Here is a 27,381-nt window from a genome sequence, read left to right on the forward strand (position 1 = left end):
GGACTATCAGCCTTTAGTATAAAAAGGGGAAATAGGAATTATAGAGTCCTCTCCTTTTAATTGCACAAGTAATTATTAAGGTTTACTTAAATTACAAATTATTTTATGGAATAAAAAAATTTATAAAGAGTCTTTGTGGTAAACTATAATTACAAATTACTCATTAAATTCATTTTTCGTTCACCAAATTAATAGAATCTGTTAGTTTGCCACGTCATATAAATAGTGAGATAAATAGTGAGACAACCTTTAAATATCATTTGTATTGTAATCTACTAACGGACTTTGTTTCTTTGGTGGACGGAAAACGGGTTTAGGGAGTTATTTGTAATTATAATACCACATAGAGTGATTTGTAATTTAGGCTAACTCCAAAGTCTAGTGGTACAATTATTCCTATTTATTTTATGGTCAAAATTTAAAGTTAATATATTTAATGGTGAACATGATTTTACATTATTTAAATTTGTTTTTAAAAAAAGTGATAATATTGACTTCATATATATTGTTAGATACAACAACTTCAAATTCTAACCTTTTATTTAAAATTGATAATATCCATTTCATTCGAGAGATGACCCTATAATTTCAACTTAGTTTAAACTTTGCTATAATTCCAGCATATTCTTGTTCTTCTAGTTGATTCAATGAAGTTAAACTCTTCTTTCAAAAAAAAAAAAAAAATAGTTTTAACATTGCTACATTATAATTTAGTACTTCTAAAAATGTTGTAAAATAGCCTCTCTCTCTCTCTCTCTCTGAAAGGTTCTAGAGACAGAGAGAAAATTTCGAGTATGCTCGCTGGGGGGGGAGGCTTCTCGTCTCCCCCTCCTGGCGTCGGTCTTCCCCCTAGCTCGTGAGGGCTAGGATGGGGTTTTTTTGTCACCCCACTGGTCTCCAGTGGTGGGTGTTTTGTTCTCCCAACCTTAGGGTTGTGGAGCCGTGGTCCCTCCCGGAGCTAGATCCGGTGAGGTTTGTATTTTTCTTTGTTGTTTTTGTTTGTTGTTGGTGCAAACTGTTGGATCCAGGCTCTGGCCTGTGGGAATGGCGGATGTTGACGGTCTCCGGCGGAGTTGTTCTTTATTTCTAGATCTATTAGCCTCGGCTGGGTGTTCGTTGACAGGAGCTCGTCTATTGGGGTCACCGGCCTTCTCTGGTGTCGGTAGTCACTTGATGAAGCTGTGCGGTGCTTTCCTGAGCGGCGCGTAGCCTGCACGCGCTGAGGAGTGTTCTCCTTGGTTTAGCGCGTGTGGGTCACGGTCTGCACATCCGGCTTCGTTTTGTGTCGATCCGGGCTGTAGGAGGTCGCTCGATGCTGGAAGGGCTCCCGGAGTAGGGCGTGCTTTCATGGCCGTGTTCCGGTTGCGGTTCTCATGGCGCTGTTGTTTGATTTTCCTCTGTTTGTATTTGTTTCTGTACATTCTTTTCTTTGATCACAGTCTACCCTTTCGGTAGCTGCTTTAAGTCTGGATTTCTGGACTTTGTGGATGGAGTTTCTTTAGCTTCATTCACTGCTATTGGCCTACGGGCTTGTTGTTACCTTCGGGCAGAGATTTCTGCTTCTGTAATCCTGTATTGTTCTGTGGCTTTTGCCCTGTTGTATTCCCCTTTGGGGTTCTGTTCTGCAATGAAGGATGATGAAGCTTGTTAAAAAAAAAAAAGTGTAGTAAAATATAATAAATACTGAGCTCGTAGCAGAAGAATGTTGAGAAAGTGAACTTTTATTGGTCAAGAGATTAAATGGAAAAAGAAAAAGAGAAAAAAAAAATATGAAGTGGTTGTTAAAGTTTCACCTTTTATCAAATTGCAACTTTAAGATTTAAAAGTTATCAAATTATTTTTTAAGATATGTGTAAAATAAAATAGAAGAGATAGAAAGGAAGAAGAGAACATAAAAAAGAGAAAACACTACATTGCTTCTTATTTCATTGAGTGCTTTTGATTACAAAATATATGAATATATAGGCTAATAGAGGGGAGCACATCCCACTAATCATGGCACACAATCGAGAAATATTAAAGCGGAAACTATTGAGGAATTTTGTAAGAAAAATAATGAAAGATATTAGAGAGGAAATCAATGAGATATTCTTGATTTGCTGCAACGACTCTTTTATTCTCTAACAATATGCACCATTATCAAATAAGTCTCTTTATTTCCTTTCGGTTAACATTTTAATGGTGATGAGTGATACATGATTATCAGGCCACATCATGTCCAAGAAAAAGAAAATACATGTCCAAACCATCCAGATAGCTAACTTGCATAAGAGACATGTCATGCTGGACGTGTCATGTCATTGACACTTTAGCATAAAACTTAAAGAGAAATGATTCCTACACTCATTTCTCACAACAACCCAACAACAAGCTGATGTGGCTGGTAATATTTTATTACTTTTTTTTTTTTGTTTTATTTCTTTTTGTAAAAAAATAATAAAATACTACCAGCCACGTCAGCTTGTTGTGAGGCTGTTGTGAGAAATGAGTGTAGGGATCATTTCTCAAACTTAAAAATTGGAAACGTCAACCCAAAAAAAAAAAAAAAAAAACTATGTTATGGGAGGCGTGGCCCTTGGCTATCAAAGGGCTCGACCATCGGCTCCAACAATGCAGTTTTTTTTTTTTTTTAATAATTTTTATAATATATATATATATATTTATGTGTGTTTTAGCTGAAGTCTCCATTTTTTAAGTTAAGGGCCGATGATGCGATGCGTCCAGTAGGATATGTGTTTGATGTAAGATAGTTGACTCAATAGTTTAAACACGTGTCTTCTTTTTATAGAACATATCGTGACATGCCACGTATTATTCATTGCCATTAAAACGTTAACGAAAGGAAAATGAAGGGAGTTATTTAATAACAAATCTGAACCTTAGGAATTGAGTTCATAGCTTCTCAACTTTGAGGAGCAATTTGATAAAAGCTAAAACTTCATAAATCACTTTAGTATTTTTCCAAAAGAACAATAAAAATAAAAATAAAAAATTGACTACATTATTTTGATGATGGCTGCTACACTCACAACCAAATCCCCACAACCTGATGTGGCATTCCACATCAATTTTTTTTTCGTTTTCTTTTTCCTCTCCACCTCCTCCCTCCATCTTCTCTTCCCTCCCACCTCCCTCCATCTTCCCTCACCTCCCACCTCCGGCTAGGATCTGGCCGGGAAGGATCGGATCCCGGCCGGCTCGTTCTGGCCGGAAAAGGGTCGAATCCCGGCCAGGATCCAGCCGGGAAGGATCGGATCCCGTCCAGCTCCGGCTCTCTCCGTCACAGTCACCGTCTCCGTTTTCAGTTGCCGACCGGAAGAGAAAAGAAGAAGAAGAGAGAGAGAGAGAGAGAGAGAGAGAGAGAGAGAGAGAGAGAAAAAGAAAAAAAAAACGTCTGATGTGGAAATTCCACATCAGGTTGTAAAAAAATGTTGTGTGAATTTGGGTGTGAGTATAGCATTTTCCTATTTTGATATTACCTTTCAATCTTCTTTTAGGGCTGTAAACGAATCGAGCTTAAGCGAGTAATGATTGCTCGAGCTTGACTCATTTAAGTTGTACTCGGCTCGCCAAGGGATAAACCTTGTGCGAGCTCACATTGGTGCTTTGTAACACCACTTACCTTCACTTTAGAAAAATCGTTTCACACCCAAAAGTCTTGTTCCTTTGCTTCCTCTGATATGCAAGCTTTTGTGTGTCTTCTTCAGTTGGAATTTCATTAGAGGCATATCTAATATGCGAGCTCGCACAAAGTTTACCCCTTGGCAAGATTAGCTCGTCACAAGCTCGAGCACAACTTAAAACAAGCCGAGCTCGAACAAGCACTACTCACTTAAGCTTGGGTCATTCACAGCCCTAGCTAGATGATTGACCTCCATTCGAGTCAATTGGATACATCACTTAGGTCAACTTCATACATAATGGTAATGACAAATGGGTTGTAACAATTCAAATTAAGCAGCACAGGTAAACCTGGATGGTAAAATGTGATTGAGGTCAAGTGGATAATCAGGTAATTCAAGTTTCTCGTAATGGTGTAAAGGAAATTGGAATGACAGCTTCCACCATCACTCAAACGAATATAGTAATATTTCAGTCGCCTTGCTAATAATAATAATAAAAAAGGGTAAATATATAAACATTAAATTATATGCAAAAACAACCATCTTACACTTCTAAGTCTCACATAATGTTAATGAACTACAAAGATAAAAAAACGTGCTTTCTTTGCCTAAGAACTTCTGCCATTTACAGGATCACAAAAACAAAAGCCGGCTGTTGTTGGCTCGAAGATCTTGCAAAGCTTGCACACAAGGCTGATGACATTTCATTCAGGGCAGAGGCAAATTTACAGTGTCACATCAGGATCATCGTCATAATCAAAATCCGGGTCAGCTGAAGACTTAAATCTCTTCGCATCCCTTTGCCCAGGTCTTCCCTTCTTTGGTTTTCCTCTGTGACGTAATTTTTACATAATGTGGCCGAGAGTTATAAAGCATCAATGGTGAATATTTTTCTTTTGAAAGTATGAAGGGAAATTGCCCCAAACCCCCCCTTTGACATGATGATAGATAAGGACCTGGGTTTCTAATTTTAACATTAAAGGATCTAAGTTTTGGTCGTGTGACAAATAGATCATTGCGTCAATTTTTCTGTTAATACATGTGGCACAATGTCATTAGTCGTATGTGGAGAATATGCCAACCGACACTTCCACAGTAAAAAATGAGACAAAAAAAATTGACAAATGACCTATTTGTTACATGGTCAAAACTCAGATCCTTATACTGTCACACGGCCAAAACTGAGTGGGGTATGAGGCAATTTCCAATTATTAATAAAGCTGTTGCTAACAACTGTCCTAAAGGCATAGGTTAAGGAACGTTTAATACTCTCCAAATGCAGAACTTTTTTTTATCATTTTCAGAAAAAAGAAAAAGTCAAATTATACGCACAAGTATCATAAAAACACACCCAACCACCGTGAATTTTTGCATGTGCTGATGGGTCCCAATAACAGATCAAATTCTTCCTTCTAAAACTCATGCATTGCAGTTATTAATGGAGCATTATATGCTCCTTAACCTATGCCCTAAGGGCGCCTGTTAGCAGGAGCCTTAATCATTTTGGAGCTTGGGTAATATCTGTAAAATAATACTACCGAAGACAAACTAGAGGAGTACTTACTGCCCATTTGCGTATATGGTTCCACCCTTGGATCGACCAGGACCAAAGTCTGATCTCCCATCTATGATGAACACAAAGAAAGGAAAAACATAAAAATTTAGTGAAGGAAAGCTGTCAATATGTTTGCTTATAGAAGCTCACCATCTCGTCCAGTCGCAAGCTCTTCCGCCTGACAAACAGTGGAAGAGACATACACAAAACATGTTAGAAATGAATTAAATAGCCTATCTGTGGACAAGAAACCATTACCATATTGATAAAAGAAAGTCTAGCAAAAGGATCAACTATTTTATAGTCCAAGAAACCTGCTATTAGAAAAGATTGGGAAAAGGAGAAGAAAGGGAAAACACAATTGACGAAGAGTTAAAGAGTTGATAAAGCACAGTATATGACACTATTCTTTTTCCTCTCAGACAAAATCAAAAATAAGGTACACTGTGCTGTTACAAATGATATATAGATATCTCTTTCACTGAGTACTAAACCTTTCTCATCTTCCTAAAGAAATTTGCCGGTTTACTCAGACTTTAATTTGTTATATATTTTGTGGTGGAAAACATATTAGCACTTTTAACAAAGCAATCATCCCAAAATATTTATACGAAAAAGGCCTAAAACTAATTTTGGTCAAATACAGAATTGTGTCATAATTTTTTTTTGATAAGTAAGAGAAATATCATTAAAACTTTACTGTCATGAATCAGATTCAGAAAGGAATAAAACTTTACTGTCTACCCCCCACCCCCCCCAAAGAAAAGACATAATTGTCCCTAATAACACCGAATGTCAATAGGAAGCATCACATACACCACCATATTCTTATTTCTCAACTCTTTGTTTTTCATTTTTTTGGTTCTTGGCTCTAAATTCAGATCTTGAAGAGGGACTAACTAGGAGTTCTTTAGTTATTGAAAAGAGTACTAAAAAAATGTAAAAAAATAAAAGGTGAACTGCACCTTGTTTATGTAATAATATCTTTATCAGTTAAACCTGAATTATAAGCACATATGCTTCATATGCAAGTTATAAAGAAACCGCTGATCAACAGTGCAGATGCTTTGGCAGTAACATGACACAAGTAAAATGTTAACCATCAAATGAGCACAGACTTTGAGCTAGAATTTACAGAAAAGTGAAGGCACAGATCACTTTATCTTGCACAGATCCTATGACCACTTCTTCGAGAAAGACAGGAAAGTAGCACAAAAAATATTTAGTACTAGATGAAGTGCCACTACGGGACAATTAAGATTCAAAATACATACTGCTGGTGAGGTGACTGAAGATAATGAAAAGAGCCTATCTTCAGGCTGAAACTTCCTGGACCGCTTCAACCTGCAACCACAAGTTTTCAAGAAGTTACATGTCATTGATATCACATGAACAGTAATCCACCTAATCTGGAAAATCTTTCTGCACTTTAATGCAATATATGTACACAAGCAGCAAACATCAACGTATGTGTCTTACTTACTATTAGCCAGAGCCAAAAATATCTAACCATTTACCAATTCTTGGGGTTTTATCTAAAATACTATAATAATATGAACTTCACCATATTGCAACATATGGATTGGAAGTATTTCAGACACGGTATCAACCAAAAAGGAAGCAACATGAGGAGAAAATTAATCAAACAAGAAATTTGTTCAAGCATAAACACTAAATGGATAGGATACTTCTAAAGTAGATTTCAGATATAACGTAGTCTAATCATCATGGATTTGGAATTTAGCACATATACAATCTCAACTAACATTCACGAGAAGCAAAACTACACATGTCAAGAACAATGAAAGAAAAGGATTGCGTAATTATAGGAGGAAAAATATAAGGAGAAGAATATCTTAGCCACTTCATACAGGGCAGTGCTCTTAGATGAAGATAGGAACCCCTCAAAACCTTTCAACACATTGCCACATTGGCTTGGATCCTGTAGATAACCTGTCTCCATATCATATACCTGGAATTAGAGCAAACTATTAGGCTCTAGTAGAGCCTTCTGTTAATGAAGAAAACAATTTTTGTATTATATACATTAGTGGCTTCAAATATGCATACCTCCTAAGTCGGAATTGGTTCATGTGGGCAATATCAATATTGTTGATGGTTTGGTAGGTATTTTGGGATGCGAGGTTTCTTCTTTGCCTTTGAAGTACCTTGGTATTCCATTGGGAGCCTCTTTTAAGGCCAAATCTATTTGGGATAGTGTTATTGAGAAGATTGAGCACCGTTTGGCTAGTTGGAAGATGATGTACTTGTCTATGGGTGGAAAGACTGCCTTGATCAAGAGCACCCTTCCAATTTGTCTATGTACTTCATGTCTCTTTTCCCTCTCCTTGCAAGTGCTGCCAATCATATAGAGAAGTTGCAACGGAATTTTTTATGGGGTGGGCTAGGTGAAGAATTCAAATTTTACTTGGTGACCTGGTCCAAAGTTTGTTCTCTAATTTTTTAGGAAGATTTAGGGGTCCGAAACTTATTATTATTCAACCGTGCTCTTTTGGGGAAGTGGCTAATACTATATGCTTGAGAGAGAGTATTTGTGGAGAATTGTTATGGAGTCTAAATATGGCAGCTTGTGGGGTGAGTGGTGTTCTAATGAGGTTCATGGGTCGTATGGGTGGGGTTGTGGAAAAATATCATGAGGGGTTGGGGGGAGTTCTTTAGTCATACCAGATTTGAGGTGGGGGGCGATTCCAAGATTAGATTTTGACATAACCAGTGGTGTGGGGATCGGACCCTCAAGGAGCCGTTTCTGAATTTGTTTGGTATTGCTTGCATTAAGGATGCTTCTGTGGCTGATCTTTGGAGATTTCTAGTCACTCCCATCAATGAAACATAAGCTTTACCATAGCGGGTCAAGATTAGGAGGTGGATATCTTTGCTACGTTTTTTAATTTGTTGTACTCCTTTATATTGGGTCGAGGAGGTGCAGACAAACTTTGTTGAGCCTCCTCCAAGAAAGGCATGTTCAACGTTAGATCGTTCTAAAATGTCTTTGTCCCTCGTGATGGTTCTCCCTTTCCTTGGAAGAGTATTGGGTGGAGTAAGGTGCCCTTAAGAGTAGTGTTCTTTGCTTGGTTTTTTTGGGTTATCTTAGGTTATACCTAGGCGTGCGGTAAAGCTTGTGTGGAAGATGGGGTCGTCTTGTCTTTTGTGGTGTCTTTTGAGGGAAAATAATGGTAAAAGTTTTGTAGATTGCGAGAGAAGGATGGTAGGACTAAAGTCTTACTTTTTCAATACTCTTTACCTTTGAACAGGTGCTTTAAACTTTCCTAATAAGCTTGATTTCCATGCTTTTCTTGATTTTTTTTTTTCCCTTTCTAGCTAGTTGTCTCTCTTGTATACTTCATTTGTACTAGGGTTGCGCTTTTTCGCTCTTTAATGAAATTTCGATTACTTATTAAAAAAAACTCCTAGTTTATTGAAAATTTAAACAAATAAAAGAAAACTGCATTCTCATATTTGTAATGTCTTTGTGGAACTAATAAAAAGGAGAAGAGAGAAAAAGAAAGGAAGATCATAATTCTGAGCCAGAGTTAATGGCACAACCATGTAAAGGTTCAGCCACACATAACCCTTTTGAGTGCTTAATTAAACACACCCCAAAATGAAACTGAATGATAAACCTGATGCCAACAAATTATACTGCTACTATGTAATTATGACACATATACTTAGATGCCAATTTCCTACTCTCAAGTAGCTAATGATTACTTTAAAGGCAAAAATCATATGCAACATCTAGTTTACTTTGAACATGGAATGCGTTTCCACATATGTTTACAGGAAGCACCCATTTTATTCTGGCCTTTCACATTTTCTCAAATATCCACAATGTCAATTAGATTGTTATCTACAGCACCAAAAAATACTAATTAATAAATTTTTAGATCAAATTCTCAAACAAAATCAAAATCTTGATCGTCAAGAAACAATTTCCAGTCGGATAAGAAATTATATATGTATATAAAATAAAAAAAAAATAAAAAAAACTTTTAATTATTGATCGTCAAGAAACAACTTGGAAAGCGAATACATTATTGTGCATTAATGACTTTTCCTCCATTTTCCCGGAAACCAAACAGAGTATGAATCACAACTCCAAAATACCAAAAAGAAAAACAAAAAACCTGCTTTTCAATGTGTCGGAGCTCGTCGTGAAGCTTGGCTCTCCTACTGAGGAGAGAAGCGAGCATTGCCGATGGGTTCGATGAGCCTTTTTGCCCTGAAAAATTCGAAAATACGTTAAAAAAAAGTTCAATCTTTTTCGAAATTCAAATTCAAATCCACCAAAAAATCCAACGACTACCTTCAGATTCCATTTTCGCGCGAAAAAATTGACAGAGAAAAACCCTAATCGGTGAAAAAGGAGTTCTCCGCTAGGGCACGAGAGAGAGGTTTTGGGGATAAAGCGGGATTACTTCTCTACGGTTGTTTGCAACTGCTAATCATGTACACTCTCCATTCATACCCCGCCATGTCAGTGTAAATTGCCTGGGCCTCTCCCAAGCCCAACGAAGAAACTTGGGCCGGATCATGTAGCTTGTAAACGACGTCGTCGGCTTCCCAATCCATTTGCGTTGTCCTTCTCTAGAAGGCTTGCCTTGGCAATAGCAGTTACGATATAAGACAACTGGTACGCGGCGACTGATAACGTTGAAGTGCGATGCTTGAGCACGTGCGACGTGGGACCCCACTAGCTTTTCAATCGGATTACCAAAAGAGATGGGTGGGGCCCTTTTCATTTCGACGGTAGGGATTCGTTTGGGGGTCACATCGATCGTGATCTGCCTACATCTAAAAGGTGATTTAGTGCCCACTTACACGTATACATGCAGATAGAGGAACAGATTCGCGGTCCCACCGGTCCTCAAAATCAACGCTCCATATTCTAAACGATACTTTTCCCGGTCAACGAAAGAAAAGAAAAGAAAAGGCAAGGCAATGAAGGCAGCGTCTATACTACGCAAAGGGCCTTCTTTTATGATTAGTTCAACTTTCTTTAATTTGAAGCTTATCAAAATTCATTATCTATTTTTAATTTTTATAAGTTTGATCGGATAAATAAAAGATAACTAAATCCTATAAATGAAGGATTTTACATAACTCTACTATTGAATTTTTGAAATTCTAATCATTAATACTAAATTAAACCGTTGATTTAAATTTAATGATAAGGATTTTAAGAATTTTATAATAGAATCATCCTATAAAATCTATAACATCCTAATCCCTTTCCAAAAAATACTCTTTATATTAATCATGATGGATCCTATAAGTAGAATACTAAATTAGAGAAGTTTTTCAATAATTCATGTTTCCTTTTTAGAAACCACAAATATGGAAATATTTATAAACTCAAATTCAAAATAACAAAAGTTTGTTTACTCATTCCTATTTTTTCAATCAATCAACCTTACATTAATTCTTAAACCAACTCAACCCCATTATTTGAATTATGAGAAATGATATTTTGCCACCCCATAACTATTGACTTTTTTTTCTTTTTTTTTTAAAAAAAATAAAAAACACAAAATCAGACCCAACCCATTTACAAGATTTTATGATTTTTTGTTTAGTAAAATAAAAATAAAAAAAGTTAATAATTGTGCCAATAATTTTATCTTCGGGTGGCAACCCATCATATCCCTTTGAATTATTGCCAACTCAATGCCATGTTAGAAATTACTCAAGAAGCTTCTAAACAGGTAATAATAATGACCATAGACGGTGACCACAACAATTTATTTCAAAGCACTATACAGTTGTCACCATATATACTAATCTTATCAGAAGATAAGAACAAAAGACTAATTCATTCTAACCCTATTCTTAACCTAAGCCAAAACCCACAAAGAAAATACACAATGGGGATTAAGGACCATATCCTTCACAATTTAGATCCCTATTAACTTGCTAAGGATAAAAAAAAATCCCTATTGCCTTCCATTTAGAGCTATCCATATCATGTGCAATGAAAGCTGTCCATATGCAATGGGCAGTTCATGTAAGGGGGGTACTAGTCCCATCTTATTCAAACAGGAACTTAAATATCTGCTTAAATTATTTGAACACTTATATCTACACGAATTTAGTTTAGGTGTTGTAAAAAAATTACAGTCTCCTATAATTTTTTTAACGATTCATATTTACTTCTACTACATCTCATTTTCATGAAAAACTTGAAATATTAATTTTTTTATTTTTTTTACTACACTTAAGCCAAATTCATGTAACAAATTGCCCTTCATGATGGGCCCTTGCACATATTCTATTATAGTATCCATGGACTATTCTTTTATCCGAGTGTAAGATAGAGTGGAGGCACCCAACCCTCAAATCTCCTCAGAAAAGTCCAAAAATCTTTGGAAAAGAAAAGAGAGAGGAAGGTGCAGTTCCCTCTGGTTGTTTGACATTATTATTCCCATTTTGTTTGTTTATTTCTTCTTCTTTTCTTTTTTCTCAACTCTTCCGTGTCGGTCATTTTTGTCTTTCCCATAATAATACTCTACCTTTCCGTCCAAAACTCAGCCACCACTTTAGCTTTCTCTTCTTCTTCTTCTTCTTCTTCATCTTCATCTTCCCTTGTCTCAGATATACGATTTTGGCTACCATGTCTTTCAGATGGATCAGCCGGGTATCTCTCTCTTTCTCTCTATCTGTTGGCTTTAATGGAGCTCGATTAGCGCTATAAGTTGATTTTGATTTTGATTTTGATTTTTTTTTTGATGGATTTTGATTTTGTTTCTTAGCAGTGCAGCTAATTACTCCAAACCACTGTGAATAATATTATGAATTTATCTGTCAAGCATATATGTATTTTAATTTGAACATGGGTTTTCTTCTGTTGTGATCATTGATGATTTTTTCACTATCAGCTTGGATGAAAATTTAGATCACTTGCTTAAAAGTTCATTTTGCTGCTGATGAAGTTCAGGAAAAGAGAAAAAATTGATTCTTTTTTCTTTTGGTGGAGGATTTTTAAATAATTTTTTCTCTAAATTATTTGTTCGTAGATAAAGTTAATACCTTAGAGTTCCTCAACCGGCAGATAGAGCTTACATATCTGTTCGCTAATGGGGATTGAATTGATTACTTTTAAAGTAATTGTCTTGAAACTAGTTAGACAATTATATTGTTTAGTGAATCAAGGAGTGGAAATCCATCATTTTAAATGTTCTATTTACAATTGAGCACGAATCTAAATATTTAATCATGCCCCCTACCTATGAAGAAACTGAATTCTGTTTATGAATCTAAGTTCCAAGCAGTGCATGATCTTGGCTGCGACTCCGGTAGCTACTCGTAAAGAACATGATTTGTTTACATTAACAGAGCCATTGTAGCAGGATTTTATTTGCAGTATTTAATTGTGGTATAATATGACTAGCGACTACCATGTTTAGATATGATCTTATCCGTCTAACAGTATTCATCATTAGATCTGCTATATCAGAAAATATCTAGTCCAAATTGCGTAACTTGGGAACACAATTTTCGATCATCTATGACAAGTTCTTGATGAGCATCTTATTAAATTGAAAGGAATCAATAGCCTATTATTACTATTATGCATGTTATTTTGAAAAAATTTGAAATTTTAGATGGAACAATTTTGTTATGCAATTCGATTTGGTTTCCAGCCAAATGCTTCGTGCGGCATGGGTGGTGCTGATCACACCAAAAACACTTTTTTGGAATTGAAGAGGAAGAAGGTTCACCGTTATGTGATTTTTAAGGTTGATGAGAGTAAAAGGGAGGTCGTGGTTGAGAAGACGGGTGGTCCGGCTGAGAGCTATGATGATTTCACTGCAGCTTTGCCTGAGAATGATTGCCGATATGCTGTATATGATTATGATTTTGTGACTTCTGATAACTGTCAAAAGAGCAAGATATTCTTCATTGCATGGTAAGCTTTCACTTATGATCCCTAAGTATTTCGCTTTGACTGGTATTATCGGTTCCTCAACAGGAAGGTAACCAATAAATAAGCACTTAGTTCATCCTTGTGACCTGGCAATTATCATCATAAATTTCTTTCATGTATGTTTTATCAGGAAAAAAAAAAATGAGAAGTTTAAAATTAATGTTTCCTATGTCAATACCTATTGTGTTCTTAGTTTATTTTGTTAGTTCTTTTATGACTTGCTCAGCGTTTTGGATACAATTTCGTGTTAAAAACGATTAGTCTTTGTGGTAATTATAGCATGTTTATTCTGTTGATATCATGCTATCTTCATCTGAACTTATCCCATACACTTACCTATGGTATTTTCCAATGCTGGTCCGTCCCTGGCTACAAGCATCCGTCTTTCTTTCTTCTACATGATTGTAATATATGGGAGTTCCTCGTGCCTATGCTTTAACAGCTTTAGCAGTCTTTTGTTGTATAGAATACCCGTTTCCGACTGCTACATTATAAAAAAATAAAAAAAGGTCATTGTCTAAGTCCTCCAAATTTATGCATAATCGAATTAAATCTATTAATGGATGACTGTGCTTTCTGAAGTTGCCGAAATTCCACTTAACTGTAGTCTACCTTCAAAGTTAGACACGGTAATTTGATATCTACCAGAGAAGATGATGGGCTCACAGGGCATGTGGCCATCAATGATATATATATATATTTATTGTTTTAGTTAATGAACAAAGATCAGTGTTCTTAACATATACTGTTGCTTTATGTATGCATTTATGACCTTAAAGAACATCCTTTAGGTTTTACAATCTTTTCCTGATGTCAATTTATGTAGTTGCTCTATAGACTTCTATCGAATTTTAATTAAAAACTTCAACATAATAGTTTTAGAACTCTCGCTATTATTAGGATTGTTGCCCATATTTTCCCTTTGTTATTGAGCAGCTGAGAGGAAAGCTAAGAAAACCGAGTTTCATTCTTGACAGCCCAGTTCTGTTTTTTATGTTTGTTTTGATTTGTCAAAGGAATGCTACTGTGCCTAAGACTATGGCTGCCACCGTTTTACCCCCATTTTTGTTTCTGTCATTTATACTACCATCTTTTGAACGTAGCTTTACATTTTTTGTTTGAACCATCAATTCTATACCTTGTTTTTGTTGGTGGAAGAATGTTAATTGATACAAGGCTACGCTTTTTGAAGCCTCCGACAGTTGCATGGTATCAAACATTGGTCCTAGTTTTCATTATGTATATGCATATCCTACAACAATGGCATTTAACATTTAGTGTCATGATTCAAGTAATTTTGCCATCAGGCTCTCATTCTTAATTATTTGTTGCATGGCACTGGATCAGGTCTCCTTCATCCTCTCGAATCCGTGCCAAGATGCTCTATGCCACATCTAGAGAGAGGTTTAGACGGGAGCTGGATGGTGTCCACTATGATATTCAGGCCACTGACCCCACAGAGATGGATCTTGAAGTGATTAAAGACCGAGCACATTGAATGGTCTCCACTGTTCCAAGTTTTCTTCCTATGGGAAAAGATCTGCAACCTTTGCCAACTTGTGAACTAGTTATCCCTGAGCAGATCCCATTTCCGGCACAAGATGGTGTTGCATAATCCTTGAATAAACTGACATCTGTGAGGTGCATAAGTTTTAGGCTAATATTATCTTGTAACTGAGAAAGTCAATCTCCTTTCTGATTGCCAATTCTCTGGTGAAGATGAGTTTGTAAAGGGGTATTTAGAAACTATTGATATAAGCCATCATATATAATTGGCCTTGAAAGGATTTCGTGTAAGAGGATATTTTGAAACTCCTAATGTGTATCAGAACAAAATTTCGAACAGGAGATGTATGTGAAACAGCAAATTGATCTTATTCTAATACTCTCCTATTTCCATCCTTGTTTTCAGCATACATCTCATATGGATATATTCCCTTTGATTCGGGCACCTCATAAGTAAACATCATAGCCATGAAGTTGATTACACTCAACTCTTAGTATATGTACATTGATTAGGCATCCCTTGGTCTCAAATCTATGGTAAGGAGGCAAAATGCAGCGTCTTAGATACAAAATCAAGTTTAGACTTGAGCTGAATGGCAAACATTGTTACCAAACTGCTCAAAGAAGCATTAAGTTAGCTGACTATGAGCAGAGTCGAGACACTGATTATCAAGCATTTATTAGATTCCATGGGATTCAGTTCAAGAAAAAAATAAATATGTTGATTTGTGGCATGACTATTCTATTGCTTCTTCAACCAATTGAACCACGGCCATTCCAGCGTGGCATATGACAGTCGAGTAATAGTTTCACACCGACTAACATAGCGTGTTTTAAGTAACTAACCATCTACTCATGATGTGGTACACTCCGCTGCAGACATAACTTGGACAGTAATGTGCATTTTTCAACCAAATGTTTCCATTAAGTTTTTCCAAATTCCCTGTAAAGCTGGTGGGAGATTCAGAACCCCAATGATGCAGTAGAATAAGATGCGAAGCTAATAAAACGGAGAAATATTAACACAATGAACAAAATATTACAATCTAATGGCTATCGACCAGCTTTGTTCATAGTGTTAAATAACTACTTATTTTAAAAGCTTAAGTTGATAGAAAGAAATAAATTTAATCACATAATTAGCACTTTAACACTCCTCGTGTGTGGGCTCAAACTCCCCCCTTTTAATAGGTGAAACCCCATACTTGAAATATTTTAATTAAATGGGAAGTGAGTTGACGGAGTTAAGGTTCGAACTTAGGGTCTTTGGCTCTAATACCGTGTTAAATAACTATTTATCTCAGAAACTTAAGCTGATAGAAAGTGATAAATTTAATTATTGAATCACACTTTAACCCATAGGAAACCACAACACATGAAAGAAAGAATAGGTTTCTTTAATAAAGTGACTACAACATGATTGTAAGAAAAAACTGCTCTAGACAAGCATAAATGACTTCTGGCTGCTCTTGTTCTGTCCCTGCTCAATTTTCCTCTTCGTTTTCACCTGACATCTCCTCCAATGATTTGCCCTTTGATTCAGGCACTAGAAAAGTAAACAGCATCCCCAAGAGGTTGACTACACCCAACACAATGAGCGAATTCTTCACCCCAATACCTGCAGGGTACCCTGCTTCTGCCTTGGCCGGGTCCTTGTTCTGAGCCAAATACAAGAAACCAAATGCACCCACTATAGCTCCAAGCTTCCCTGATGCTGCAGATATGCCATGGCAAGTAGACCGTAATCTAGCCGGGAAAATCTCCGCTGGCACGACAAATGTGGTGGCATTAGGCCCGAAATTCGCAAAGAAGAAGGTAAGTGAGTACATTACCACAAACCCGATACGGTTATCCTTGTGAGTCCAGTGGTTGTATGGAAAAGCCAAGGCAAACATAAACACTGTCATGAAGAAGAATCCCATCAGTTGGATAGCAAACCTTCCAATCCTGTCAATGAGAGCCACTGTAAACCAGTAGCCAGGGACAGTGCTGCATAGGGCAATTAGTGTTTGTGCCCTTGCAATTCTATAGACCTCCTCAACGGCATTCATGGTCTTTGCTGGAGGAATCCATCCAATTGCACTGAAGATGTCCTTTTGGAATAGATTTTGGCTGTAAAATGCAATGTCCAGCAAGAACCATGTGCTTGTTGTTCCAAGCAAGTGAAGTCCATGTCGACGAACAAACTGCCCAGAGAACAAACCAAATCTACTGGTTGACTTCTCAAAGATATGTGCTTCTGCTTCAATGTCAACCTGTAGAACCTTTGACATATCCGATGCCGCCTGTTTTGCATTCTTGGCAACAAGAGCAGTGTAACGAGCAGTTTCAGGCATCTTCATCCTCCAGTAGTAGGTGAGTACAGCAGGAAGGGCACCAACCATTAGAATAATCCTCCACAGATAATCTGCTTCTGGAACAGTGGAGGCTGTTGGATCAACTTGGTAAGGAGGAGCATCAAACCTTGCCTTGAATATGGAAGACATGACAATAGCAAATATACCGCCACCCAAAATCCCAAAGCCTTGCATGGCAAACACTGCAGCAATGAAGGCTCCCCGAGTCTTCTTATTAGCATATTCAGACATGATGGTGGCAGAAAGAGGGTAATCACCGCCTATACCAAAACCGAGCCAGAACCGAAAGAAGCAAAGCGTGCTCATCACAGCTTTTGGATTATGGCCGAAAGAAAGACCAGAAGCAACGGAGCAAACAAACATGAGCATGAGAGTCAAGCCATAGACTCGCTTTCTGCCCATCTTGTCACCAAGCCATCCAAAGAAGAGCTGCCCTGCCAGAGTTCCACAAAGTGCCACGCCATTGACGGAAGCTGAAACATTCGGAGGCAATGTGCCGGGCTTTTCTGAACCTTCAACATGGTAGTATATGCGGCCGAGCAATTTGGTGACAAGGGATATGCAGAATAGATCATATGCATCCGTGAAGAAGCCCATTCCGGCAATGATGATTGCGGTGAAATGGTACCATTGTGTTTTGGCAACATCAAGCGCATTCAAAACCTCCAATTGCTTCGCCATGGGTGTCTAGCTCAATTACAATGCTGCTGTCTCTTGTCTTTCTCTCTCACGGATGAGTTCTTTTTTCTCTGCTATCTGCGGGAGTTAAGAGCTAGCGTTTAGGCACATACTCTCACCATTTTTTTGACCAAAAAGTTTGAATCTTTTATTAGAAATGTGTGTCAACCATATAAACGCGGATTCGGATTCCCTACAATTCTTCGTCCAAAGTGCAGGGGTGGAAAAAATTGTAGGCCCCTTTGAGAGGGGCTCTTTTCCCGAGCAGGAGGCTCTCCTGCCCGAGCAACCTGCTTGGACAGTGAGTTTCCTGTTCGGGCAATGGGCCTTATTTGGGCCCTCTCTCATAACCCTTGCACTTTGGACAGATGAAAAAGATAAAAAAAAATAAAAAATTGGAATTACAAACTTTCCAAAGCTTTTTCTAATTTTCCACATGCTTTTCCCATTTCCTATTAATTTTATGTGCAAACGTTCATGTTGAAACTGTCATAAAAATGATAAAGTTTTCTTCCAAACAGAAATAGAAAAAAAAAAAAAAAAAAAAAAAATTCTAACCCAATTTATTAAATTAACATACATCCAAAATCCATATGATTTCACATGCTCCAACCTAGATCGAACATTTTGGAGCATGTGAGAATAAATTACTATGAAGTGTCAAAATGCACCTTCAAAATTTCTAAGATACTGAAATAACTTTCAAATAAGAGAAATGCTATTTTTTTCATTTCCTATCCATTTCCATGCACAATTTTTTCTTTTTCAAATTTACCATTGGATCTGTAAACCTTACGCATGGGTCCTACAAATCCAACAGTGATTGAAGAAAGAGATGAATGGAAGATGGATAGAAGATAGGGGAATATGAAGGGTCTCATACAAAAGTTAATAGGAATTAACGTGAAAAACAAACTCAAATAACACACATATGCATGGGAGCTTCGTGTGTAACTTACCGACCTGAATTTGCCAATCCTGAGGTTGTAATTGGGAGAGAGAGAGAGAGAGACAGAGAATATAATGAAGCATAAAAAAAACTGTATGTGGGGTTGAGAATTTATATGGATTGAAAATATGAAACATCCTTAAATAAACCAGAATATTTAACCCGCATATTCCCACAATTTTCGCTCTTATCTCTCTGTCACCCTATTTTTGTCTTCGGAGAGCTAGGACTAAATCTTCACCGGCATAAACCATGGGATTTTCCTGCGGAAGTTTCCATTTAAAGCTTTGAAAGCTTTTGCTAACAAATCTCTCTCTCTCTCTCTCTCTCTCCTTCTCCTCCTTCTTCTTCTTCTTCTTCTCTTTTTTTTTTTTTTTGTTTTTTAATTTTTTAATTTTTTTCTTAATTAATCTCACTATCTCTCTTATTGATTTCAATGGGTGGATGGACTTTGTCTATTTAACATTTATGGACAAGTTTAGTTGGTAGAAATTAGGAAATAAAGTTACTTAACCTAATAAAGTTATTTAATATCTTCATGAAATACATATGCATGACCTCCTTTTTTATTTTTTTAGCACATACAACACACATTTACAATGGGGGAAACTCTTACCCCCTCAATTGCTAACCATTTTTTAATGTCTTCCCTAATCTATCAAAATTTGAGATGTGAAATCTTAATCTTTTAGCTCATTTCTCCTTCCTTTTTTTTTTTTTTTTTTTTTAACACATACAACACACATTTACAATGGGGGAAACTCTTACCCCCCTCAATTGGTAAGCATTTTTCAATGCCTCCCCTAAATTATAAAAATTTGAGATGTGAAATTTTAATCTTTTAGCTCATTTCTCTCTTTTTTTTTTTTTTTTTTTGGTACAAAAGATATGAGTATTTCATTTATCAAAGATCACGAGCATAAAGCTCTTACATCACAAAGTATAAAACTCTCCCCACACCGAATTATCCAGACCGTGTGGAATAGCCCCTCACACTTGATTAACCTTTATCTCATAGATTGTTCGTGAGGCCAGGGCAAACCTATGAAGATTGAAGAAGAAAACTCTTATTCAAAGCAAAAACATAACTAACAAACAACAGAAACGGCCATGGAGAAGATGAACGACACAGTACGAAAGTAGATGGACGGATGCATAGCAGAGATATCAAAATTGTTGATCTAGTCGGAGAATACCTGCAAACAAAAAAAAAAAACAAAAACAAAATGGGAGGGAGATGGTAGGAGCGGGGAGTAGAAATGGAAAGGGAGAGAAGCTCCATCCTTCTCTCAAATCTATTTTCTGAGAGATCTTTTCTTTAGGGCCGGTTGAGAGAGCTCTCTAGGAATTTTTTTTTTTTTTTTTTTTTAATCTTTAAGGTCCTTTCTATTACCTAAGTCGTTAGGATTTTCCGCTAAATCTTAATGGAAGAAACAAAAATGACCAAAATACCGCTTTCTTCTTATTATTATTTTTTTAAAAAAAAAAAGAACAAACAACCATTAAAACTTAACGGAAAATTTTAATGGTGAAAGGTAATCGAAAGAGGCCGAAAGATTAGAATCTCATATTATAAATTTTTGAAATTAGTAAAATATTGAAAAATGCTTGATAGTTAAAAGGGAGGTAAGCATGGCCGGCTCAATAGTATAGGCAACGTAAGCCACCGCCTTAGGCCCCTAAAAAAATGCTTTTACCAAAAAAAAAAAAAAAAAAAAAAAAAAAAAAGCAAGAGAATGTTTTCACACATATAGAACGTTTAAAACCTTAAAAAGATTTCAAACAATCACTTTTTTTTTCATCATCCCTAATCAAGTATTGAATACAAATATTTTATTAATAATTTTGCATCTCAAAAGACGGAGAAGAATTATTTTTGAATATTCTATACTTAATATAAAAATTTATTATATTATAATTGAAAAAAACAACTTTTCTCACAAAAAAAAAAATAAAAATAAAAAAATAAAAAATCATTTTTCCTTTATGTCCTATCACACAATAAAAATCCCTCCTTGAAACGAGTTAGCAAACCCGAGTCTTCCGTTTACAAGAGCTCTCTAAGCAGCTTGAATAGTAGCCACCAGCTACCAACTAAATCGTTAATTTAATTAATCTCCCAAAACACCAGCAAAATAATACAGACATAGAAATCCGACTTAGAAGTAGCAGTTTTCTTCCACTTCCTTCTCCTATCAAAGTGTGTTTTTTTTTTTAAAAAAAACAAAAAATTAATTAATTAAATTTATTTATTTATCATTATTATTATTTTTTTCAAAAGGACCGGTGGGAGAGAACAGCAGTAACTATCCTATTTGGGTATGATCATAATAGCACATGTATGTATGTAGGAAGCCGCACAAGAGGAGTTTAGATGATAAAAATCATAGTTGCTTCCTCAATTCTAGTTGATCTATATTCTAACCGAGCCTATCTAGGTTGTTTAATCAGAAATGGAGCCTATAATAAGTATCATTGTATCAACGAGCACTTGTCTAACACGCCTCACCTATCACCTTTCTCTGTTTAGCACACCTCATTTGTCTATGAATATCCTCATTTCAGACTCACTAAAATAGCCAAAAAGTATCATTTTATCAACGGGCACTTGTCTAACACGCCTCACCTATCACCTTACTTTGGTTAGCACACCTCATTTGTCTATGAATATCTCCATTTCAGACTCACCAAAATAGTTTCTTGGTTATTTTGGTGAGTCGATTTGTTGAAATGGTCTAAAATGAGTCCTCAGCAATCTCACCAATTTGGTAAAAAAATTTGATGAGTGAACAGTACTTTCCAACAATAGTGAGCAATGTTCACTTACCAAAATAAATAAAAAAAACTACTAAAACTTTCTCTCTCTTCCTTTTTTTGTTATTTATTTCTCATGTATTACACACAACCTCCATTATAAAAAATATTATTTAAATCGAATAGTGATAATGGACAGTTAAAATGGTAAGGCTGCTGGAGGTGTTCTAAAAAAGTGGATGGTTAAAATAGAAAAAAGTGGTTTTCAACTATTTTGATTAGTAAAATTTGGTGAGCCAATAAAGATCAATACATAGCCTTATTCGGCGTTATGACGATGGATTTAAGTCTATAAGATTGAACCACCTTAAATTATCGTGTTATTCTCTCTCTTTCTTCTTCAAATACTCTTCTTGGCTCAGGTCCGTCAATCACTATCTGGTCTAAGCCTATTAGAGCATTTTTAGTGGGCTCTCTACATTCGGCTTACTCTAAAATTTGACAAAAAAAATCATATAACAAACTCTTTAGCCAATGTAATATTTTACATTGGTCAAAATTCTTCTCTAAATGTAAAGAGCTCAAAAGGCAAAAGGTAACTCTTTTTTTAATATTATTTCCTCTCTATGCACAGTTATGATTTGAATTAAAGTTGTAGTTGGGATGAAAAATTAAATTATGATAATTAGTTTCACTAATAAAAAAAATAATATTTAGTTAAAACATATATATATATATATATATATATATATATATATAGAGAGAGTTTAATATTTAGTGAATTAAAAAAATGGCTAGATTAATACTTCTTTAGAGAAAATTTGAAGAGCCCAAATCCCAGGGATTTCATTCAATATTTGCTTGTATCACGTGTCAAGATCCTCAGGATCTCCCTGCCTTGTCTGACGCATCTCATCTACCATTTTTCCCTATCTAGCACAGCCCACTAGCTCTCTATAAAAACACCTACATTATAATACAATCTATTCAATTCAATAAGATCTAGCGATATTGGGCACTATAATGATGAATGTATGCATGCTTATGAGGTTGAATCTTCTTTCTTGGGCACTAATTTCGATTTCAAGAATTAGATGTTTAGGTTTTTCTCTGAGTTCAATTAAGTACCCTATCGTCCAATGAATTAAAGGTATGATACGTCTGATTAATCAATTAATGTTATATAGCTCGCGTTTAATATGCAGTGTATCAATCATACCTGCTATATGATGCAGTTATTTTAAATTGTAAATATAATCTAAATAAATATTTAATTTTTTGTTTTTAAAAAAAGAGGTAGCCGGCCACCCCTATTGGAGGAGCAGCCTTCCCTCACCAATTAGGGGTGGTCGGTCACCTTTATTTTTCTTCTTTTTTTTCTTTATGTATAATTGTAAGTTAAAGTATATATGTTATGTGACACGTATAGTTAACACATGACATGCCAATGACTATTCAAATGAGTCATGTGAAATTAATTAATGAGTCTGACTATGACATACCGTTAATTAATTGGACGGTAGGTTAATGGAGGGACTTATTTGAAATCAAAGAAAAACAGGATTTAATTATCAAAATTGGAAACTCGTGGGTTAAATTGAAATCGCATGAAGACGTAAGGACTAAATTTGATTTTTGTCCCAGTTCTTTTGCAATTTCTCTTCCCTAATATTTTATATTATTTTACATTATTTTATCTTATACTTCAACACGGAGGGAATGACAAGAAACAACGAAGAAATTCTTCTATGTTTCGAGAGATTACAACAGAAACTCAAACCACTACAAGAAGCTAGGAACAAAAAAAAAAGGAACAAGGAAATGATACAATCTTTGAGCTTCTCTTGCCAAACTGAAAGGATTCTGTGTCACAAACTGAATCTAATAAACTGGAACTGTCCTGCTGGAAGCAGGTGGTGGCTCCAACTCCAGCTCTTCTCCATCTTCATCTTCGTTCTCCCTAGACATCTCCTCCAAGGATTTTCCATTGGATTCGGGAACCAAGAAAGTAAACAAAATCCCCAAGAAGTTGACTCCACCCAACAGAAGGAGAGAATTCTTCACCCCAATTCCTGCAGGGTACCCTGCATCTGCCTTGGCCTTGTCCTTGTTTTGAGCCAAATACAGAAACCCAAAAGCACCAACTATAGCACCAAGCTTTCCAGATGCTGCTGATATGCCGTGGCAAGTAGACCGGAGCCTAGCCGGGAAAATCTCCGCCGGCACAACAAATGTGGTGGCGTTAGGCCCGAAATTTGCAAAGAAGAAGGTGAGTGAATACATGACCACAAACCCAATGCGGTTGTCCTTATGAGTCCAGTGGTTGTAAGGAATAGCCAGGGCAAACATAAACACTGTCATGAAGAAGAAACCCATCAGTTGGATAGCAAACCTTCCAATCCTGTCAATGAAAGCCACTGTAAACCAGTAGCCAGGGACAGTGCTGCATAGGGCAATTAGTGTTTGTGCCCTTGCAATTCTATAGACCTCGTCAATGGCATTCATGGTCTTTGCTGGAGGAATCCATCCAATTGCACTGAAGATGTCCTTTTGGAATAGATTTTGGCTGTAAAATGCAATGTCAAGCAAGAACCATGTGCTTGTTGTTCCAAGCAAGTGAAGTCCATGGCGGCGAAGAAACTCCCTAGAGAACAAACCAAATCCATTGCCTGTTTGATGAGTTAACCGCTCAACCTTCTTTGGTTCTGCTTCAATGTCAACCTGTAGAACCTTTGACATATCAGATGCAGCCTGTTTTGCATTCTTGGCAACAAGGGCAGTGTAACGAGCAGTTTCAGGCATCTTCATCCTCCAGTAGTAGGTCAGTGCAGCTGGGATTGCTCCCACTATTACAATAATCCTCCAAACATAATCTGCTTGTGGGACAGTTGAGGCAATCGCATTCTCCTCATAAGTTGGAGCATCAAACCTGGACTTAAATGCGGATGAAATGATAATCGCAAATATACCACCTGCTAAAATTCCAAAACCCTGCATAGCAAAGACTGCAGCAATGAAGGCGCCACGAGTCTTCTTATTAGCATATTCGGACATGATGGTGGCAGAAAGCGGGTAGTCGCCACCGATGCCGAACCCGAGCCAGAACCGGAAGAAGCAGAGTGTTGCCATGACAGATTTAGCACTGTGGCCAAAGGACAGGCCTGAACCAACTGAGCATATAACCATGAGCATGAGAGTCATACCATAGACTCTTTTCCGGCCCATCTTGTCACCAAGCCACCCAAAAAAGAGCTGGCCGGCTAGAGTTCCACAGAAGGCTACACCATTAACAGCAGCCGCCACGTTGGGAGGCAATGTGCCGGGCTTTTCTGCCCCATCAACATGGTAATATATCCGGCCAAGCAATTTGGTGACAAGAGATATACAGAAGAGATCATATGCATCAGTGAAGAACCCCATTCCAGCAATGATGATTGCAGTAAAGTGGTACCATTGTGTTTTTGCTAAATCCAGAGCATTTAGCACCTGTAAATTTTCCTTAGCCATGGTTCTTTCTCTGCTCTCTCTTCCTCACAAACTTTCTTTACTCTGCAAATTAATTTGAAGAAGAGTTGGTACATGTGTATAATCAACAAACTATGAGATCTCTAAAATAATATCAAGAATTCAGGCAAATGGGTGTACTAAATTGTAAGCCAGCCAGCCAGGGTAGGTTCCATAGTAGGTGGGCGCATTGAATAAATAATAAATAGCCGTTGATTTGAAGTCAACAAGATATAAATCATATTACAATTATGATGATGATGAAAAAGAAACCTTTTTTGGTTCTCATCTAGAGAGAGAATATTCTATGAATCTTCATGGCCATGTGGCCCATGTGTCTAGACTAGTGTGAAAAGAAAGGACAAATTATGCCTTACTGGACTTCTGTGGCAAGGAGAAAGTTGATTTTAGTCAATACAGGAGGTGTGGGTCTACAACTGCTCCACGTTTTTTCTTCCGTCTCTTTTGGAAATTTAAAGGGTCATTAAGTTCAGTAGGTAACAAATAGTTGCTGCCATGGGCTTCGTTCAGCAAAATAAAATATTGGAAAATATTGGAGAAACTTTTATGTTTTAAATCTCAGTTTTTAATTTGATAAATTCAATACCCGAGTTTCTAAAAATATTAAATCCAAGACCTCTTAATTAAAAAATAATATGGAAATGTCATTAAACTGTTTCTATTAAAAAGAAAAAAACAGGGGGTGGCTGCAGTTGTTGCATGTGAAAAGCTGAAGAAGATTAAGCAATAAATTTACTACACCAATTCTATTTGAATACGAAAAGTTAAAGCAAAACATCGGGAACTGCATGAAAATTAAGAGAAAAGTCGAAGGTAAAGTCCTATGAAATCTCTCTGTTTCTCATGACAATCACATACATATATATATATAAGAACTAAACAAAAACCATTACTTGAAGGTTTATTTGAAATCTACCAAACAAAATTATAAAATTATACAATCGAAGCATGAACGAAAAAGAAGAAGAAGAAGAAGAAAAAAACGCTAATTCCTGTTCAAAGGGGTAAAAGGAATTTTAGAAAAAAACGCTAATTCCTGTTCAAAGGTGCGTTTGGGAATTGAATTTTTTGAACTTAGAATAGAATTCTGATTCATTGCGCGAATTTCGAAGTTTGACTTTGTGAGATAAAATTTGAAAAAGTTAAATAAAATATAATTTATTTTTGAAAAAAGTAGAGATGAATAGAGAAGAATTTTGATTCAACTCTGTTGGCAAACGGATCAAAAATTTCAAGGAAAGATTTTAAAGTTTGAACATTAAACTCTACAAACAATACCCCTGTTGATGAAATTGGAAATAGGTGAAAGATTGAGAAGCTACAAAGCGGGTTTCAAGTTCTGGGATTGTTGAACCGAGTGCAGATTTCATGGAAAAGAAACTTTGAGTTTGTTCATGTAACCAAAACCTAAATTTGGATATGAATTTGTACTGAAAACAAAAACAAAATTGCTTCCAAACAAGGGGCTGTCATCCTTAGCTGTGTACGTAGAGATCGACTAGAGAGATGAAGATGAAAGGTATAACAGATTTCTACAATTTCTCATTATTTTCTGATCTATTTTTAGCAAATTCCCAGAAACCCAAAAGCCGGAGGCAAATAGTTTAAAAGGTTAACGGAGAGGAATGAAAAGGAGAAATTTATTCAGGGAAATGATTAATTCGGAGACAATATATATTATATAATTAATATATTATATATGAAAACACATTCTAGCTCGCTTTTTCTTTTCTTTTTTCGTGGGTCTTAATCATACCTCACACTTCTAAATGTAACATGGGAGACACCCAAAAAAGAAAAAAAAAAAAGAAAAAAAAAAAAGGAAAACCCAGGTAAATAAAAAGCTCTAAATTGTCGCCATTGTAAAAAGAAACTCTTCTTTGCATGGACGAATAATTTTTTTCTGAAAAGACAAAGTCATATTTTGTTTAATATTATTTCTTTATTACTATCCTATTTTTCAAGTAGTTTAATTTAATTGGTTAATGCAAGATTCGATTCAAAATAGAGAAGAAGGATACAGTGACATGCAAACACTGCATATATACAAGAATTCGCAGAATCTCTAAGAAACAAAATCATACAAGAAAGGAAATTAAGAAACATGCATGTTTAGATCGCTACAGAAATTTCCCAGACTACTGACCTTCTGACTGCTTGAGATCTCCTGTACGTGTTTCCTCGGAGTCCGGAGCAGTAAAAACGAGAGAGAGAGAAAGAGAGAGAGAGAGAGAGAGAAGAGATAAATCAACGAACACGTTCGTTGGGAAAATAAGAGCCGGCGAGGGTGTATTTTATATTCTCCCTGAAAAATTTTATGACCCAAAATATCCCCGGTATATTCCCTAACTTTTTGTTGTTCGGTCTAGTCACCAGTGCCTTTACGACGCCGCTTTTCCCCGCTCCTTCTTGCGGCCTAGCTCTAGCTTGTTTTGGTAAGTTCGGGACGTTTATTTGTTTTTCTTCATGATTAATTAATTAAAAGTTATTTA

The 27,381-nt window shown here is 36.3% G+C and overlaps 4 protein-coding genes across 5 annotated transcripts; 1 reads left to right on the forward strand and 3 right to left on the reverse strand.

Annotated features, from left to right (window-relative positions):
• Nucleotides 1-4,114: 4,114 nt before the first annotated feature.
• On the reverse strand, nt 4,115-9,652 carry LOC133856622 (uncharacterized). Of its 2 annotated transcripts, none has more exons than XM_062291680.1 (7): nt 9,503-9,652; nt 9,324-9,418; nt 7,050-7,150; nt 6,453-6,522; nt 5,329-5,356; nt 5,188-5,248; nt 4,115-4,454 (listed from the first exon to the last, which is right to left on the reverse strand). In XM_062291680.1, exons 1-7 carry the CDS (start codon nt 9,513-9,515, stop codon nt 4,349-4,351), a joined length of 474 nt encoding a protein of 157 aa, XP_062147664.1. In that variant the 5' UTR covers nt 9,516-9,652; the 3' UTR covers nt 4,115-4,348. The 2 variants fall into 2 exon arrangements, with proteins under 2 accessions (XP_062147664.1, XP_062147663.1); XM_062291679.1 differs by having other exon boundaries at nt 9,500-9,628.
• A 1,933-nt stretch (nt 9,653-11,585) lies between these two features.
• LOC133856623 (actin-depolymerizing factor-like) lies at nt 11,586-14,997 on the forward strand. The gene is made up of 3 exons (XM_062291681.1): nt 11,586-11,830; nt 12,837-13,102; nt 14,468-14,997. Exons 1-3 carry the CDS (start codon nt 11,807-11,809, stop codon nt 14,616-14,618), a joined length of 441 nt encoding a protein of 146 aa, XP_062147665.1. The 5' UTR covers nt 11,586-11,806; the 3' UTR covers nt 14,619-14,997.
• Nucleotides 14,998-15,987: 990 nt separating this feature from the next.
• LOC133856621 (probable inorganic phosphate transporter 1-7) lies at nt 15,988-17,697 on the reverse strand. The gene has a single exon (XM_062291677.1). It carries the CDS (start codon nt 17,662-17,664, stop codon nt 16,111-16,113), a length of 1,554 nt encoding a protein of 517 aa, XP_062147661.1. The 5' UTR covers nt 17,665-17,697; the 3' UTR covers nt 15,988-16,110.
• A 5,387-nt stretch (nt 17,698-23,084) lies between these two features.
• On the reverse strand, nt 23,085-27,180 carry LOC133857053 (inorganic phosphate transporter 1-4). Its single transcript, XM_062292157.1, has 2 exons — nt 27,036-27,180; nt 23,085-24,913 (listed from the first exon to the last, which is right to left on the reverse strand). Exon 2 carries the CDS (start codon nt 24,869-24,871, stop codon nt 23,246-23,248), a length of 1,626 nt encoding a protein of 541 aa, XP_062148141.1. The 5' UTR covers nt 24,872-24,913; nt 27,036-27,180; the 3' UTR covers nt 23,085-23,245.
• Nucleotides 27,181-27,381: the final 201 nt, after the last annotated feature.

Source organism: Alnus glutinosa, chromosome 14 (genome assembly GCF_958979055.1).
Source record: "Alnus glutinosa chromosome 14, dhAlnGlut1.1, whole genome shotgun sequence".
Classification (NCBI taxonomy): Eukaryota; Viridiplantae; Streptophyta; class Magnoliopsida; order Fagales; family Betulaceae; genus Alnus; species Alnus glutinosa.

What these genes read in the sequence shown, in the direction of transcription:
- LOC133856622 (XM_062291679.1), bottom strand. An exon ending in GCTTGCGACTGGACGAGATG is followed by an intron (nt 5,249 to 5,328) that starts GTGAGCTTCTAT and finishes TGTTCATCATAG; the next exon opens with ATGGGAGATCAGACTTTGGT. An exon ending in ACCATATACGCAAATGGGCA is followed by an intron (nt 4,455 to 5,187) that starts GTAAGTACTCCT and finishes ATTACGTCACAG; the next exon opens with AGGAAAACCAAAGAAGGGAA.
- LOC133856623 (XM_062291681.1), top strand. Translation starts at nt 11,807, where the DNA reads ATGTCTTTCAGATGGATCAGCCGG. An exon ending in CTTTCAGATGGATCAGCCGG is followed by an intron (nt 11,831 to 12,836) that starts GTATCTCTCTCT and finishes TTTGGTTTCCAG; the next exon opens with CCAAATGCTTCGTGCGGCAT. An exon ending in AAGATATTCTTCATTGCATG is followed by an intron (nt 13,103 to 14,467) that starts GTAAGCTTTCAC and finishes GCACTGGATCAG; the next exon opens with GTCTCCTTCATCCTCTCGAA.
- LOC133856621 (XM_062291677.1), bottom strand. Translation starts at nt 17,664, where the DNA reads ATGGCGAAGCAATTGGAGGTTTTGAATGCGCTTGATGTTGCCAAAACA.
- LOC133857053 (XM_062292157.1), bottom strand. Translation starts at nt 24,871, where the DNA reads ATGGCTAAGGAAAATTTACAGGTGCTAAATGCTCTGGATTTAGCAAAA.